This window comes from Triticum dicoccoides, chromosome 6B (assembly GCF_002162155.2).
Source record: "Triticum dicoccoides isolate Atlit2015 ecotype Zavitan chromosome 6B, WEW_v2.0, whole genome shotgun sequence".
Lineage (NCBI taxonomy): Eukaryota > Viridiplantae > Streptophyta > Magnoliopsida > Poales > Poaceae > Triticum > Triticum dicoccoides.
The window spans coordinates 222,384,130-222,399,970 of record NC_041391.1 but is presented as its reverse complement, the minus strand read 5'-3'; the positions used below and the strand labels follow the sequence as shown (position 1 = coordinate 222,399,970).

Here is a 15,841-nt window from a genome sequence, read left to right as displayed (position 1 = left end):
GGGGACGCAGGAGGGTCACGCTCCCGTGTGTATATACTACACAGTAGTAGTGCAGCCATAAGTTAAATATTAATAAAACAGTGGCCTTGCTGCAGATCATTCTTCATCGATTTTTTTGGACCGATTCTTCATCGATTTAGCCATTCATTTGAAGAGTTCCGGCCTTCTTTACATACGTCACACAAACAGATCAGCATGTGTGCCATCTGGAGCCCATCCTCTCAAGGCGGTACATCATCCTGGAAGGAATGCAGTTTTGTGAAAAAACCTGTGCCAAAGAAAATTGCAGTATTGTGAAGTAAGAACATAATAGTGCGGACCTGTGATAGTTCGCACAAAAGAAATGCAGATTTGCGATGTCTACTCAAAACCATGATGCTAGGTTGAGAACTTATCGTCTCAGGTTTATCACTGAATTTGGCAGACAATGTAACTTCTCTTTTCAGACCACTACTGAGGTCACAAACTATAAACCGATACAAAAGAACACGCGTTAATGGATAGGACGCAGCTGTTCTGCACCCGAGCTCACATGAGCTCGGGTGAACAGTAAAATCCAAAAAAATGTTTAAAAATGTTTTTTTCCAAGAAATATTGATTGTTTTTCAGCACGTGTGCAAAAATTCGCTATGGAATCACAAGACTGGAGCATCGATTTTTTTACGCACACCTACATGAATGTAGTTTCGTTGTGAAATTTTGCATGCAAAATATTGAAAAAACATCACTGTTTTGTGGCAAAAAAATTCAGCTTTTTTGATTTTTTAACCAATGCTACTGTCATATCCCAAAATTCACTCTGTGCGTTCGGTTTATTCGGTTTGCATGGTTCGGTTTATACGGTTTTTCAGTTTGTACGGTATTAATACTTCGGTTTATACGGTATGATATTAAAATACGGTTCGGTTTCGGTATATACCAAATTATTTCGGTATGGTTTCGGTATATACCATAATAACCAAAGTTGACGCGAATTTGAAAATGACATACTATATTTTACAAACTTATAAATTCAAACACATAATTTTTAAATACAAATGGTATATAACTTTATATAAGTATATATGCATGCCTCAATTCAAGCCTTGAAAGGTTATGGACGACGTGGTTAGCATTTTTGCAAGAGAAAAATTACTACGTTACAAGAAAAAATGGAAGGTCTTTGCAGGAAATTTTATTCTTATACAAGAAAAATGACTACTTGTATCGTTGTTTGCCCCAAGAAATATATATTTTTTTATTTCGGTTTATTCGGTTAACCATTCGGTTTTTCGGTATATACCATAAAAACCGAAATTCAAAACGGTATGAAAAGTTCATACCATATTGAAACCAGAAACCATAAAAATCGTGAATTCGGTTCGGTTCAGTTTATTTTCGGTATGGTTTTTCGGTTCGGTTTTAAAATGCACAGAGTGACCCAAAATGACTAAAAGGAGTTATAATATTTAGGATCGGAGAGAGTAGAACTGAAAATAAGCATCGTAGGCCTTAGAGCATCTCCAGCCGCGCCCCAACAGCCCCCTCCCCTCTAGGCGAATTTTTTGCGCCGGCGACCGAAAATCGGCCTAGTCACGCCCCCACAATCTCATTTAGCGCCGGTTTGGCCCGAATTAACATTCGGCGACCCCGAGCCGAACCCAAGCGCCTGGGGGCGCCGACAGAAGCGAAAAGGGGCGTGGGGCCGCTTTGTCGGCGAGAGGAGGCCCTTTTCCCGCCGTTTCCTCGCGCTTTCCCCCTCGGCTTCCCTCTCATTCTCCATTCCTCCCGCCAATCTTCTCCTCCTCCCTTCCAAGCCGACCGTCATGCCGTCGAAGAAGTATGTGGTCCCCCGCGCTGCGACGGATACCACCGCCGTCGTCACCCAGCCGAAGTAGAGAAAGCAGAGGGCGCCGCTGTCCAAGCCCCCGGGCATGTCTAACACCGACTGGAAGACGGAAGTTCAGCGCCGGGAGGCTGCCACCACCGGCAGGCGGAACAGGGCCAAGAAGGCCCGGGACAGGGCCGAGCAGGCGAAGCGCTCGGCCAAACAAACCGAGGCGGCTTGCACGGGGATGATGAATCCACCCAGCAGCCACGGCCCGTACGCGTCCTGGAGCCAGCAAAGCGTTGGATCTCAGGCGGCTTCTCGTCGTCGCCCACAACCCTGGAGCTGCACACCGTCGCTGGGCTACGCCGACGGTGACACACACGGCGGGTTCAACCCCAACATCACCTTCCCCCATGGTCACCCGGCCCAGCGCACGCCCTCACCCGCCTTCACCGGCGTGCAGTACCCTCCGTACACCTACTCGCCGTCGGCGTACACAGCCTCCCCGACGCCACCTCTCCGTTGTTGCGCGCTGCTCTTCTCACAAGCCTCCTCGCCACATCTCGGCGGCACCGACGCGACGGAAGCTGACATGGAAGACATCATCACGACCGGCTCGGCCGCTGCCGCCGCCTCCCCTGGGTTCACTGCCCAAGACGACACAATGGACCTCAACGGCGACATGGAGGAGGAGGATCCGGCGCTTGCTCCGGCGAGGAAAGGGAAGAAGAAGAAGAAGCGGGCGGCTAGGACCGGCAAGCCGCGCATCAAGTGGGCATCCAAGGAGGACGAGTGCCTCGCCGAAGCATGGAAAGTCCTCTGCCTCGACCCGATCACCGGCACGAACCAGAGCGTCGACACGTATTGGGACCACATCAAGGCCGAGTTCGACGAGCGCAAGCTCGTCGACCCCTACTTCAAAGACGTCTACATGCAACGCGGGTCGAAGGCAATGGCGAACCATTGGGGGCTCATCCAAACGGCGTGCAACAAATAACATGGGATCGTCGAGGAGAACGCGGCTCGCCCGGAGAGCAGCGCCAGCGTTGAGGATCAGGTATAGCACACCGGCCTCTCCCTTTTCTTTTTGCCGTGTGCGCGCCCGCCGATTGATGTTCCTCAGCGCAGCTGCTGCGGATGTTCGCCATGTTTTGTCAGGACAACAGCGACCAAGAGTTCAAGTACCTCCACGTCTTCAAGCGGATCGACAAGTGCAAGAAGTGGGCGGATGTCCTGCGCACCCTCTCCAAGGCCAAGGAGACGTACAAGCCGAACGCGTCGACGCCGGGCGCGGCCGACGGGCGCCCGGACGACAACAAAGGGGCCAAGAAGGCGAAACACGCCGAGCCGACTACCACACGTGTGCAAGAGTCCATCGAGCATTGCCTCGCCGACGTCAAGACCGGGGCCGCCCTGCGGAAGAGAAAACCGAGGCCGTGGTCGGCGTTGATGACAAACATCGCCGTCAAACTCGACTTGCTCCGGACCAACATCGCCGCGAAGAAGAGACACACTGACCTGCCTTTCCTAATGGGCGGCACAGACGTGCTCCAGAGCGGCGACGAGAAGCTCAAGGCATGGTACCTGGCGGAGCGCGGCCTCATCCTGAACCAGATACCGGCGACGCCGACGCCAACTCACACGCCGACGCCAACGCCGCTGCCAAGCCCGAGTGATGATGCCTCCGCGACTCCCAGCAGCACAAACGCCGCGCCGACGCCGCCCGGTCCGCGCACGCCGACTCCTCAAACGCTGGAGGCCGACACCGCCGTTTGATACATTACCTGCGTGTCCTTTCTTTTTGTACGCCGAACTTTTTATTTGATCGCCGAACTGTGGCAAGGTGATGATCGCCGAACTATGGCGCCGATCGCCGGGCTTGTGGCATTTTTTGGGAACGGGAATGGACCAAGTTTGAATTTGCGGCGCGTTGGGGGCGGCACCTGGTGGCGTGGTTCGGGCCTTGATCGTCCCCAGGGCCTAAAAATCGCCGGGTGAGCGCCCGAAAGAGCGCCGGCCTATGCGCTGGGACCGAACGAGTGGAGATGCTCTTATCAAAACAAGAAATGCTCTAAATTAAGCCTAAAAAAAGAAATGCTCTAAATTACACGAAGGCCCAACTAGGCAGTGGCAGTTGATTTGTTGAGTAGCAGCGATTCGAGTCGAACGGGAGCGTTCCACTCTTCAGTGGCCTGGCCTGGCCTCGATGAAGGCCCCACGTCGCAGTGACACAGATGCGCAACTTGAACAGGAAATACCAATCCACAAGTCTCGGTTACCTTTTGTGGCGAACGTCGGCAGCTATAGGCAGCGCCAACACGAGCTAAGCGATGCTCCGCGCCTGCGGCGCCGCGGCTCCGGCGTCTGTGCCCGCCCTCGTCAGGGCGCGCCTCGCGAGGCCCGCCTCCGCCTCCGCCGTCGCCTCCTCCTCCGCCCTGGAAGAGCTCGCCGCCGACCGCAAAGGTCCACGCTCTTTACTCATCTCGCGCCCGCCCTCGCCTAGTCTCTGCCGGCATTCTGTCGAACGGCTTTACTATCGTCCTCTCCCCCGCCGCGGGGCTCGTTTCTGCTCGTCCTCCCGTGCGGCGAGGTTTGTGCTCGTCCCTTCTATCCTCCGTGTGGCGGCGAATGGGAGCGCCATGGCGACGAGCTGTTTGTTGAAACGACCAAGTGAACCGCGCCATTTGTTTCCCGTGCTGCGTTTCGATCTGGTTAGGGGCCGGCCGTTTGCCAATGCGTACATTTCCTGAGCTTGGACGCTCATTGCTTGGTACAGTTGTAGCGAGTGGTAAATAACTGTAAATGTTTGGTCATTGTTTCATCTTTCATGGCCTGGTATGAGGACCTATATTGCCAATTTTACTTGCTCATAATCCTCCAAGTCGGAGATTGTCAATTGTTAAAAGTTCTACTCCTCCCGAAGGGCATTTATGGTAACAACAGCTAGAAACGATGGTAATTACAGTCTCCTAAAAATGGTTCATCACTCGTTTAAATTAGTTTCACGAAAGAGTGGTATGCATCACCACAAAGTGGAATGATGGGCCTTGTCCAAATAGTTGGCTAGATTTCATCCACAACGCTGAAATCAATTAATCAAGCATCTCCCATTCCGCTTGTTTGGGTTAAGCATAGGTTATGGCCAGTAGGCACTTCTTTCTTTCCTTCGCTCGACCAGAAGTACTCCCTCTGTCCCAAGATAAGTGTCTTTGATTTAGTACACTTATCTTGGGACAGAGGGAGTATATACTAACATCCAAGCACCTTTTTTAGGTTTGGCGAGGGTGGTACTAAAGAAGGGCAAGACTCAGATATTCCGAGATGGGAGTCCAATGGTCTACAGTGGTGCGGTTGATAGAATAATTGGCCGACCTCCCCCAAAAACTGGTGATGTTGTTTTGGTTGCTGATGGGTCAGAGAAACCTATCGGGTGGGGTGTCTATAACTCCGTGTCTATGTTTTGTGTTCGGCTAATGCAACTAGAAGAAGAGGCAAAAAGGTGACACAATTGTTGAGGTTCTATGGTTACTGAAAGTTTGAGAGCTTGTGCTGAATATCCCCTATTTTTGCTTTGCTCAGAGATCCAGCCTCTGCACTAAATATGGAAAGACTGCTCGAAGAAAGACTTTGTTCTGCGGTGGATTTACGGCGTAGTTTGGGTTTCCCCTCAACTAATACAAATGCTTACCGTCTCATCAATAGTGAAGGCGACAGGTATAAACTGTTCTCCATTGCTATACTTTAGTTAGCAAAGAAACCACCTTGATATCCATCATTGAAAGGAGCATAGTTAGTTCACCATTCAGCACCACTTTTTAGTTCCAGTATATATGGGTCTCCAAATAGTTCAACTTTGTATCTCAATATCTTTGTATAAACAATGGATAGTTATATTGCCCTGTGTATTTTTGATATGTGCAGCAGAGAATACTGATCTTGAGCATTGAATGACTTGTATTTTTCTCTCTCTCCGGAACCTTGCCTGTTGTCTCATTCTTGTATTCATGCATAGTATTGCAACTATCAATATTCAATGTTTTGAAATGCAGATTATCTGGTCTGATAGTGGATATATTTGCTGATGTTGCTGTGATTGCTTCATCTGCTGCTTGGGTTGAGAAATATAGGCAACAAATCCAGTCCCTTGTTAGCAAAGTTAGTGATGTTAAACATATAAAGTGGAGGTCATCAACTGATATTCTAAAAGAGGAAGGATTAGATATGTCAGAACAAAAAGAACCTGCACCCTCTTCATACTCTGGAACTGTGAAGGTGAGCCTGCTGACTTAAATGTTTTTAAAGGAAATTAGGAAATTTGATTTTAAAACTTTACAAATTATGGTTCAATGTACCTATTTTTAGCAAGTCATGGTACATGCGGTTCAGCTTAAAAAAAATGCGAGGAGGTTAGCTCCAATTCGAGTATATTTTTTGCCTTTGCCATATTTGTTTTTGAACCGGGTTTGTCATACTCAATTAATATAGCAAGTTAGCAACTACAGCTAGTGTAAAGAGACTGACGGTGTGTGCGGTTGTGCGGGACTAAACGCAGCATTGCAGTAGCTTCACTCATAGTATTTGTCAATCTTCTCTACCTGCTATGTTGCATACTTGTGTTGCTCTTAGTTCCAACACTTGTGTGCTTTTCTTACGTCCAGGTTATGGAAAATGGCATCGTCTATCTAGTCTCTATGGAGGGGCAGAAGACAGGTTTTTATGCAGATCAACGGGAAAGTCGCCACTTCATATCCACACTCTCGAAGGACCAGAGGGTTCTTGACCTTTGCTGTTACAGTGGTGGTTTTGCGCTTAGTGCAGCCAAGGGCGGTGCAACTAATGTTACTGGTATAGTGCTGCAAGCTAGTGGACCTTTTAGTCCTCCGTTCAGATGCTCTGAAGTTCATCACAGTTGAATTATAGTTTAGTTGTATCATTAATTTGGAAAACCCACAACAGTGTGTCCTTTTTAGTATCACTTTATAACACTCTACAGGTTTGGGCTGTAAAAACGACAATCTGACCAGTACCATTTTCAGGCATTGATTCATCAGGATCTGCACTAGATCTTGCCAACGAGAATATTCTTCTGAATAAGCTTGATGCTGAGAGAATTTCGTTCTTAAAAGAAGATGCAACTGCATTCATGAAAGGTGCTATCTCAAGAAATGAGCTGTGGGACTTGGTAATCCTGGATCCTCCAAAGTTGGCACCTCGGAAGAAGGTATACATCCCATGAAGCATCTGCCTGTAGTTGCTAATTTGGCTTGATTATCATTTCATCTTTGATGTGATCATGTGAAGTTCTGAAGCATGTTATACATCAAGAAGTTCATGGATCATTTGTACAGGCCTCAGTAGGCATCTAACTAAACTTGCTCTTTAATACTTACCCTGAACATCAGCAAAACCCTTTATCCCACTCACAGACTGTCTGTACACTTGAAGTCTTGAACCAACAATTGTTCTATGTAAGTGAAGGAGGATTCTCTGTTGTATTTGTAGGTGCTACAAAGTGCATCCGGTATGTACAGAAGCCTGAATGCTCTTGCAATGCAAGTGGTAAAGCCAGGGGGGTTACTCATGACATGCTCTTGTTCTGGAGCTATGACCCAAAGTGGTCTCTTCCTTAAAACCATTCAGGTATTTTGTGTTGCCCGTCTTGCAGAACTGCTCAGCGTAGACCTTGTCACATGGACTCTTGGGTCCTATTTACTCAAATCTAGAATTTTATTACAGTGCCAATTGGAGTTTGTATTATTGATCCAATTTAATGTCTTCCAGCATGTCAAACTGAAATTTCATAGAAGGTTTGCGATGAATAGTCATGGCCCTTTTAGCTTCTTTTCTATTGGCATGCGTACTAGGTGGTAAAAAACGAAAGTTTATTCAAACAGCTTGTCTATATTCCATTGCAAATTCCTTTTTGCTTATCCACGTTGATGATAATTCATCTTGCTTCCAACTTAAAGGGTGCTGCATCAATGGCCGGTCGAAAGGTTACGGTTTTACGTCAAGCAGGAGCAGCTTGCGATCATCCCATTGACCCTTCATATCCTGAAGGCCAGTATCTCAGCAATTACTTACTCCGAGTAATGTGAAGAAGGAAGAGTCAAAACATTCTACTGACCAGTAACCATTTCTGAAGAGCTGATTTCTGAAGTTGTGCCTCTAGTTTGATGTCCTATTTTAGTCATAAAGGTTAGGTGTAGAAATTTTCCGAACAAGAACAACATATGTATCTTGTAACCCTTCAAAGATTATCTTATCAGCGTATATTGCAGATCATTATTCTTTATGGAGTTTCAAAAAAACCATGCAAGAATGCTCTAAGAAAACTTACTTTGCAAAAATATGTCAAGTGGAATAACAGAATACACCTGTTCAAAACTGACAGCACTGAACAGGGATGAAGATCAGTCCACAGATTCATTTTCACTCTCGAGAATGCAATTTTCAACAAAAGAACCGCGTATGTATATTTCAGTATAATAATGTACACCCTTTCGTGTTGCTCATACACACAAGTCCACTTGATACACGTACTTTGAGAACAGCTTGTACACAAAAATTGCTATTTTCGTACAAAGATACAAGTTAACCACAAGACCAATTGTTCGATGTTGAATGCGGAAATCAACTTTCAGAGTGCATCAGTGGCCTGCAGAGTTTCTGTTCCATGACAAGTAGTTGTTATCTCCCAATTTTCTGCATGGAGACCAGAAAAAAAGATCAGCGATGTAACTTAATATGATCGGTATACGAGAGCTTATAAGCCACTAACCTTGGTTTTATCAAGTAGAGTAAGGTGAATGCAAATGCCAGGAAGAAGCAGAGTCCACCAACAGTGAGATATGCAAGACCAAGAAAATCATTCTTTCCACCAAGCCAAGTTGAAGTAGAAAGCACCAAACTCTTTTTGCCATCAAAGCTATATGTGTTGTAATTGTTGTCCAGTGTAACAGTAATGGTGTCATTTTCTTTGAGGTCCACATATATCCTACCATACAGTTTTCTGAATGTAGGAAGCGCGGCAGTTCGCATCCAAACAATAAGGTCCTCTTGCTCACTCAGCTGCACAGCAGACAGGTAGAATAAGTAACTTTCAGGGGCACAAAATGTTATCTTTTTGGCTGCTCAAAGAACTTGTCTTGGTCTATCTAATGGAAAATGATCGTGCTGAGGTCAGTTTATCTTTAAATTGGACAACCATAATATACCTGAGTAATTATTGCTTGTCAACCACATATGTAATAATAATCTTATGACACAGAGTGGAATTGAAACCCAAAAGCATACCGGTATAGATTCGTTGAGTGTTTTTCCACCTATAAGAGGACCTTTCTGAAAGTTTTTTGGGAAGACATCACTTCCAAATTTGTGGTCCCTATCACTCTTCCAAGAGATGTCTGTCTTGTCGATAGATAAGTTGTTAGTGTTGTGTTGGAAGGTATATGTATCATTGAATGTGCTCCATGCTATCAGACCACATGGAACAATAGCCATTCCATCTCTGGTCTTCTCAGGGTCACAAAGCGTGGTCTCGTTTGCCTTACTAGCATCTCTTAGCTGTTGGTCATTCCGGCTCTTAACATATCTGAATGTGAAAAATGTGATATGTAAGCAGGGAAAGTATAAGGCTCCTAGGAAAACAAAGTACAAAAAAACTGTTTGAGCAAATAAAGAAAGAGCTTTAACTGCTAAAATTGCATGTCGACGTGTCAATATCCAACATTTTAGCGATCCGGACAACAATCAGTAGGTGTCATTAGTAGTGGCTATAGGCACTTCTTCATGCAATTATGTGGGATGCCTACGCAACATTAGTTGGAAAGTGGACATAAGATTAAATAATTTCCTTGATAGTTGGGTTTATTTTAGTGTACATATATTCCATGTAGTAGTTTAGACAAGTTTCTTAGGGTCAAGTCAGAGAAGCAATTTCCAGCAAAACAAAGGTCTGATAAACAAGAACAATGAATTACTCTCTCATCTATACTCCCCCTTTCCAGATTTTAGTCCACTCTTCTTCCTTCTAAAATCCTACCCCCACTTCAAGCTTATGCTGTTCAAGCCTTCCTTTGCATAATCACTATCCATTCGTGAGTTAACATTATCGACAATGCTTTCTTCTTTTATTCATTTTCAATGCTATTGGAGCAAAAACTGGACACATATTTGAGCCAAAGATCCGTTGTATTTACTTCAACGTCTTTGACATATTGGTAACCTCGTGAAGCACAGTGCATACCTCCTATGATTCTGGTAGAAGTTATTCAACTGGTAATACACAAAAATTGGCTGCTTCATATCCTTCGGGACCTGGAGACCAACATACAACGAAGAAATGTTTCAGACAAGGGTTACTTTGATTCTTAAACCAAGATACATATTTGTGAATTAACCGACACATCACACACTCTGCTACAAGATAATGCCTGGTGGTTTTTACTGTGCCATTCCAGCGATTAGACCTATAAAAGCATGCAGTTAAGCTCATTACCTTTAGTGTCCTTCGGCAGGTTTTAGATATTGTTGAGTTCTGGATGTAGGCAAGCTTGTCAGTAACATTAGACGGGACGCACGCATCATCGTATCGATCAACAATCTCAACGACCTACGGCAAAGAAACCAACAAACGTTAGCTAAAAAAAGATGGTGAAGATATATATGGTTGAATCAGCATAGGTCATATTCAGCATACCTTATTTGAAGCTAGCAACGAAGCAACACCTATCGGGACAAAAATGACACCAACAAGAACAAACACCGAAATAACCTGCATGAACATAAGCGCAACCATTTGTGAGGCGGTCCTACATATGATCTCTCTAAAGCTAAAGCTAACTCACGCCAGAAAAGATGTAATACTTGTCAACCTACCCATTTTGGAGTAAGAATTGGCTTGCAAGCTGGGAGCTCCTGCTGCGTGAACTTGGAGTCTGCTTACACGAAAGAGAAGATATGAATAAATTTGGCAGCAAGTTTGGCAGTTGGACCTAAACTTCATTTGACCGAGCATGTGATTTTGGATTGCACGACTTGGTTGATGAGTCGAAGCTCAAGCTCCGGCTCTAAAGGAAGTCAACTCTCCTATCCTTAACACATGGGGCAAGAATGATGAGCAAGCTTTTCCAGGCCCAGGCTGCGTAGCCAAGTGACTAACCATATTGAACTTGACAGGATTGCATCTTATTAAACTTGCAGAGAGAAAAAAGCAATTGTACCACCAGACCCCAGCCAAAAGGAGAGGAAAGAGAGGCGCGAGATCTCACACTTGGGCTTCCTGGAGGCCCTCCTGGGCGCGCCCGCGTCCCCGGATCCGCCGGAGCTGGACCCGGCGGCGTCACCGCTGTTCATCACGCCGAACGACCAGCCCGGCCGCCAAGAAACGCCGCCGCCGGCAAACAAGCCTCCCCGCCGACAGCCGAAATGCAAGCGCCTTTTCTTGTGCGTACGTGTCCCGCGCTCGAGGTTTCGCGGGCGGGGAGAGGGGGAGGAAGGCGGCAATGGGGGGAGGGAGGGGAGGGAGGGTGCTCTCTGCTGGCCTGGCCTGGCGCTCTTGTTGCTGCCGCTGTTCCTCTTGCGAAGGTTACAAGGAAAGGGAGGGAGAGGGAGAGGGGGAGGGGGAGACGGGGCGGTTTGACTCGTGGGGGGAGAAGAGTTGGCGGTCGTGGCGTCCGCGTTGAGCCCAGCCGGCGGGCGCGACCAATGGGGAGGCCGAACTGGTCAAGAAGATGGTTCTAATTTTTGCTCCTCCGTGCCTCTTTTTCTAAGCTTGATTGATGGTTATTAGTGTAAAAAAAAAGAGCTCGATTGATGGTCTCTGGTTTTCGGCTCGGGGTGGATGCGTAGTGTAACGGGTGGGTTGGATGGATGGAGGGGTTGGAGGGGTTTGGCTGTGTGCTTCGTGGATCTTTCGCTGGGCCATGGTGACGCGTACACAGGAGGACTAGAACAACACGGGGAGCATAACACGCGTGATAAAAAGTGTTTACTAGATGTGCTACACGTAGAATACAAAGTGCTAGTAGACATTTCTTGGTGATACCCCTAAAAAAAAGACATTTCTTGGTGATTGCACGTACGGTATTATTCTTAAAAGTTAGGGCCGTAGAAAAGCAATCCATGGGAACATTTTTGGTTTTCGGCATAATCAAGCTAAACATGGTAATCACATGTGAATAATAATAATGTCATTCATGTTTTTTAGCAAAAAAAGCTCATTCATGTGAAACAAAAAGTCAAAAAGGCATGGAAACAAAAAATAAATCCGGATGGGCCGAGGCCCAATAGTGCGACTGCCCAGCCAACCGAAGCGAGCGTCCAGGGGTGTCGCGTTTGGTCGTCCTTCGTCAACCTGCATTCGGGTCGGGTTTGGTCGGGCCAACCTCTACCAGACCCATGCTCGAATAAGTTATCGGCCCACGACCCTATTGATTGGTCTGGGATCAAACCCATGCCCGAACTCATCGGGTAACCTGACCCAATCGGGCACCCATCAGGTTGGACATTTCTTTTAAATTTTTATATCCTAAATTCTAAAGAGTGGAGCTGCACTTTTTGGCACTCCCGAGCACACACCTTGCGCGCCGTTGGATCCAAATCATGGCCGCCATGTGCCGAGCATGTTCTTTGATTCCAAAAAAACTTAAAAGTAGCAGTAGTCAGGGGCGACATTGTCTCTTATGTTCATTACTTTTACATATTTTGTACTTACAGCAATAGAACTATCTTTCAGTGGGGGCTGGTCTATTCGTCGAGTTTCTGACGATGCAATCCATGTTTTTCAGTCTACAACCATGGAGACTTTTTCCTTTATTTCAAATTACCATTTTTCCTGTGACCAATTGCTTCGTCGAGGGAAGCATGGAACACCTGCGTTTTTCTGACCCCTTACCAAATTGCCAGATGCCTATGATGTTTTTTTTGCAGGATCCACCTACAAAATTCCAAAGTACATATTGGAGCACTTTTTCCCTAAGCAGGAAACCATTTTTGCCTAAACAGGACATGCAAGTTGCTTACTTCCAGATGTATCTTTTTTTTGCTCAGAAGTGTATTCATCATTTCTGCTTAAATTCGCAAGTATTGCAGGTTTTTGAAAATCAGTTTAGCAAGTTCTTTTTTTGCCACCAGGTAGCTTATACTATCTCATATGAGTTGCTTCATAGTAGCAATGAATTTGCTTAAACATAGCATATAAGTTGCCACCTCCCTTGATTGTAGTACAGTTCATAGTAGCAAGCACCCTAAAAACCCAACATATACTAATTAGGTTTTTGTATGTTTGCCAACCTTTTCTATTTATTTATGCTTAACATAACCTCTGGGGCTCCCATTGCCACAGGCGAACCATAGTAATAAGCACTCCCTCTGTAAACCAATATAAGATCGTGTAGATAACTACTTTAGTGATCTAAACGGTCTTATATCAGTTTACAAAGGGAGTACAAGTTTTGTGTTTTGAATTTTTGCTGCAGTTTTTCTAAAATCAAAATGTGTGATGTCTCCAACATAAATCAAAACCCACGTGCAATTAAGTTTATACAATTTAAAATCAGGACAATTTATTTTGCCATCATGCAACATACTAGCTCATAGCTGTTGCTTTCCCGGAAGCACCATTTTTTTTTGCCTAAAACAGAGCATTCAAGTTGTTCACTACAACCATAAGAGGACAACAATGGTTTTGCTCAAACAGAACTTGTAACTTGCCTACTTCCACTAGACTGTTTTGCTTAAAAATTTCATATGAGTTGCTTCATGGTAGCATTGGTTTTTGCTCAAACGGAACTTGAAACTTGCCTATTTCCCCCCACCCATTTTCCCCTTATAAGTTCATGAGTGTTTGTGTTGCGATTTTCTGTTTTGTCATAAGTTAACAAGTTCTACAATTTTGAAATCAGCATCATTGTCCTTTTACTTAGGTAACATGTACTAGCTCAAATGATTTGCTTCGTGGTAGCACTATGTTTGCTTAAACAGAAAATGTAAGTTGGCACGATTTTGTAAGAAAGAAGTTCATCATACAAGCACCCCAAAATTAGGGTTTGCATTTTGTTGCCCATATTCATTTTTTGTGCTTTAAATGACCACAGTACATGAAAACATACGACCCAATTTGATTTTTAGGTCCACTGCACTAAAATGTTACTACCCTGATTTTACTTACGCTGACAGCATGCACATCAATGGTGCCAGGGCACACAAGAATGGTGACTAGCCTCCGGCAGCGTTTCATGAAGCGCTGCAACAACAACAACAACAACAACAACAACAACAACAACAACAACAACAACAACAACAACAACAACAACAACAACAACAACAACAACATCAACAACAGCAACAACAACAGCAACAACAACAACAACAACAACAACAACAACAACAACAACAACAACAACAACAACAACAACAACAACAACGACAACAAAGATAAAAGTATTTTGAATGCAAGGATAAAGATTTCTAAAGCCAAAATTAGGCTAAGGACTTCAAGTGCTTACTTTCATCGTTTCCCTCAAGGTAGCATCAGACTCCGCAGTCCCGGGGTTATGTACGAGTGCGTCTGAGCCTTCAATGATACTTCTATTGAGTACAAAAGTCTGCAAATTCAACGAAAGCTCAAAAGTGTGCACAATCAACATAAGATCAAAACCATTCTCAAAATAAGTTCACAAGACTTACCACTTTGTCAGTCATGGGCGTCACTCTCTATGAGAACCTTGTGTACAGATAACCCACAAGTATAGGGGATCGTTTGTACCCTTCTTCGATAAATAAGAGTGTCAAACCCAACAAGGAGCTAAAGGCAGAAAAAAATATTCCCTCAAGTTCTATCGACCACCGATACAACTCTACGCACACTTGACGTTTGCTTTACCTAGAACAAGTATGAAACTATTTTGCAAGAATAAAACTACGAGTACTTTGCGAGAATAAAACTAAATTGCGAGGTAATAAAAGTGGATAGCTTTTGTCAACAAGAAAGTCATTTGTCTCTAGGCAGTCGCTAACAAGTACCGGTAATCATTCTTGTAATCTTATATGAGGGAGAGGCATGAGCTAACATACTTTCTCTACTTGGATCATATGCACTTATGATTGGAACTCTAGCAAGCATCCGCAACTACTAAAGATCATTAAGGTCGTAAAACCCAACCGTAGCATTAAGTATCAAGTCCTCTTTACTCCCATACGCCATGACCCACTTATCCGCGTTTAGGCTGTTGTCACCCCCGCAACACTGACAATAAGCAAACCATGAACATATTGCAACACCCTACAACTGGGGCCCTTCACGTTTGCGCGAGAACGGAGGGCACCGTAGGACAACACCATAAATAAAATATACAATCATACCAACCAAGATCACGATTAACCCGTATGACAAAACAGATCTACTCAAACATCATAGGATAACCATAGTGAAAGTGCGTTATATCAACTATAGGGGGGGTGAATAGGCGATTTTTATAAATTCTTCACTGAGGAATTTGCTGGTGAGGAAATTCCTAAATGAAGAACTACTAGCAGCGGAATAAGTACTCAGAAGTAAACATAACAGAAAACAAGCATAGTCATCATGGCGAGATGAAGACAAACACAGAGTACATAAAGCATAAAGACAGGATAACACAAGAAAGAAGACGAACAGACTGAAGAAATTGATTTGAGGAAATTGAGAAAGTCTTCAGTCAAAGTCTTCAAATAGATATGAACAGGCACACAACAACAGACATGAGGAAATGAAAGGGTTGAGGAAATAGAACCAGTAGGCTTGGTGAAGACAATGATTTGGTAGACCAGTTCCAACTGCTGTCTCAATTGTACATCTGGTTGGAGCGGCTGAGTATTTAAACTCGAGGACACCCAGTCCCGGACACACAGTCCTCACCGTATTCTCCTTGAGCTAAGGTCACACAGACCTCGCCCAAACACTCGTGGTAAGTCTTCAGGTGACTTCCGAACCTTCACAAACTTGGTCACTCGGCGACCACAATTCCTCTTGGATGCTCAACCTTGACG

General features: G+C 44.9%; 2 protein-coding genes across 2 annotated transcripts; one reads left to right on the top strand and one right to left on the bottom strand.

Annotated features, from left to right (window-relative positions):
• The first annotated feature begins 4,083 nt into the window (after positions 1-4,083).
• LOC119324125 (ribosomal RNA large subunit methyltransferase I-like) lies at positions 4,084-8,105 on the top strand. Its single transcript, XM_037597883.1, has 8 exons — positions 4,084-4,273; positions 5,084-5,309; positions 5,390-5,524; positions 5,860-6,082; positions 6,469-6,655; positions 6,847-7,031; positions 7,313-7,450; positions 7,780-8,105. The coding sequence occupies exons 1-8, from the start codon at positions 4,141-4,143 to the stop codon at positions 7,906-7,908; spliced, it is 1,356 nt and encodes a 451-aa protein (XP_037453780.1). The 5' UTR covers positions 4,084-4,140; the 3' UTR covers positions 7,909-8,105.
• Positions 8,106-8,217: 112 nt separating this feature from the next.
• On the bottom strand, positions 8,218-11,452 carry LOC119323562 (ALA-interacting subunit 3-like). The gene is made up of 8 exons (XM_037597253.1): positions 11,083-11,452; positions 10,691-10,749; positions 10,512-10,586; positions 10,311-10,424; positions 10,059-10,129; positions 9,107-9,404; positions 8,592-8,881; positions 8,218-8,515 (listed from the first exon to the last, which is right to left on the bottom strand). Exons 1-8 carry the CDS (start codon positions 11,165-11,167, stop codon positions 8,461-8,463), a joined length of 1,047 nt encoding a protein of 348 aa, XP_037453150.1. The 5' UTR covers positions 11,168-11,452; the 3' UTR covers positions 8,218-8,460.
• Between the last annotated feature and the right edge of the window lie 4,389 nt (positions 11,453-15,841).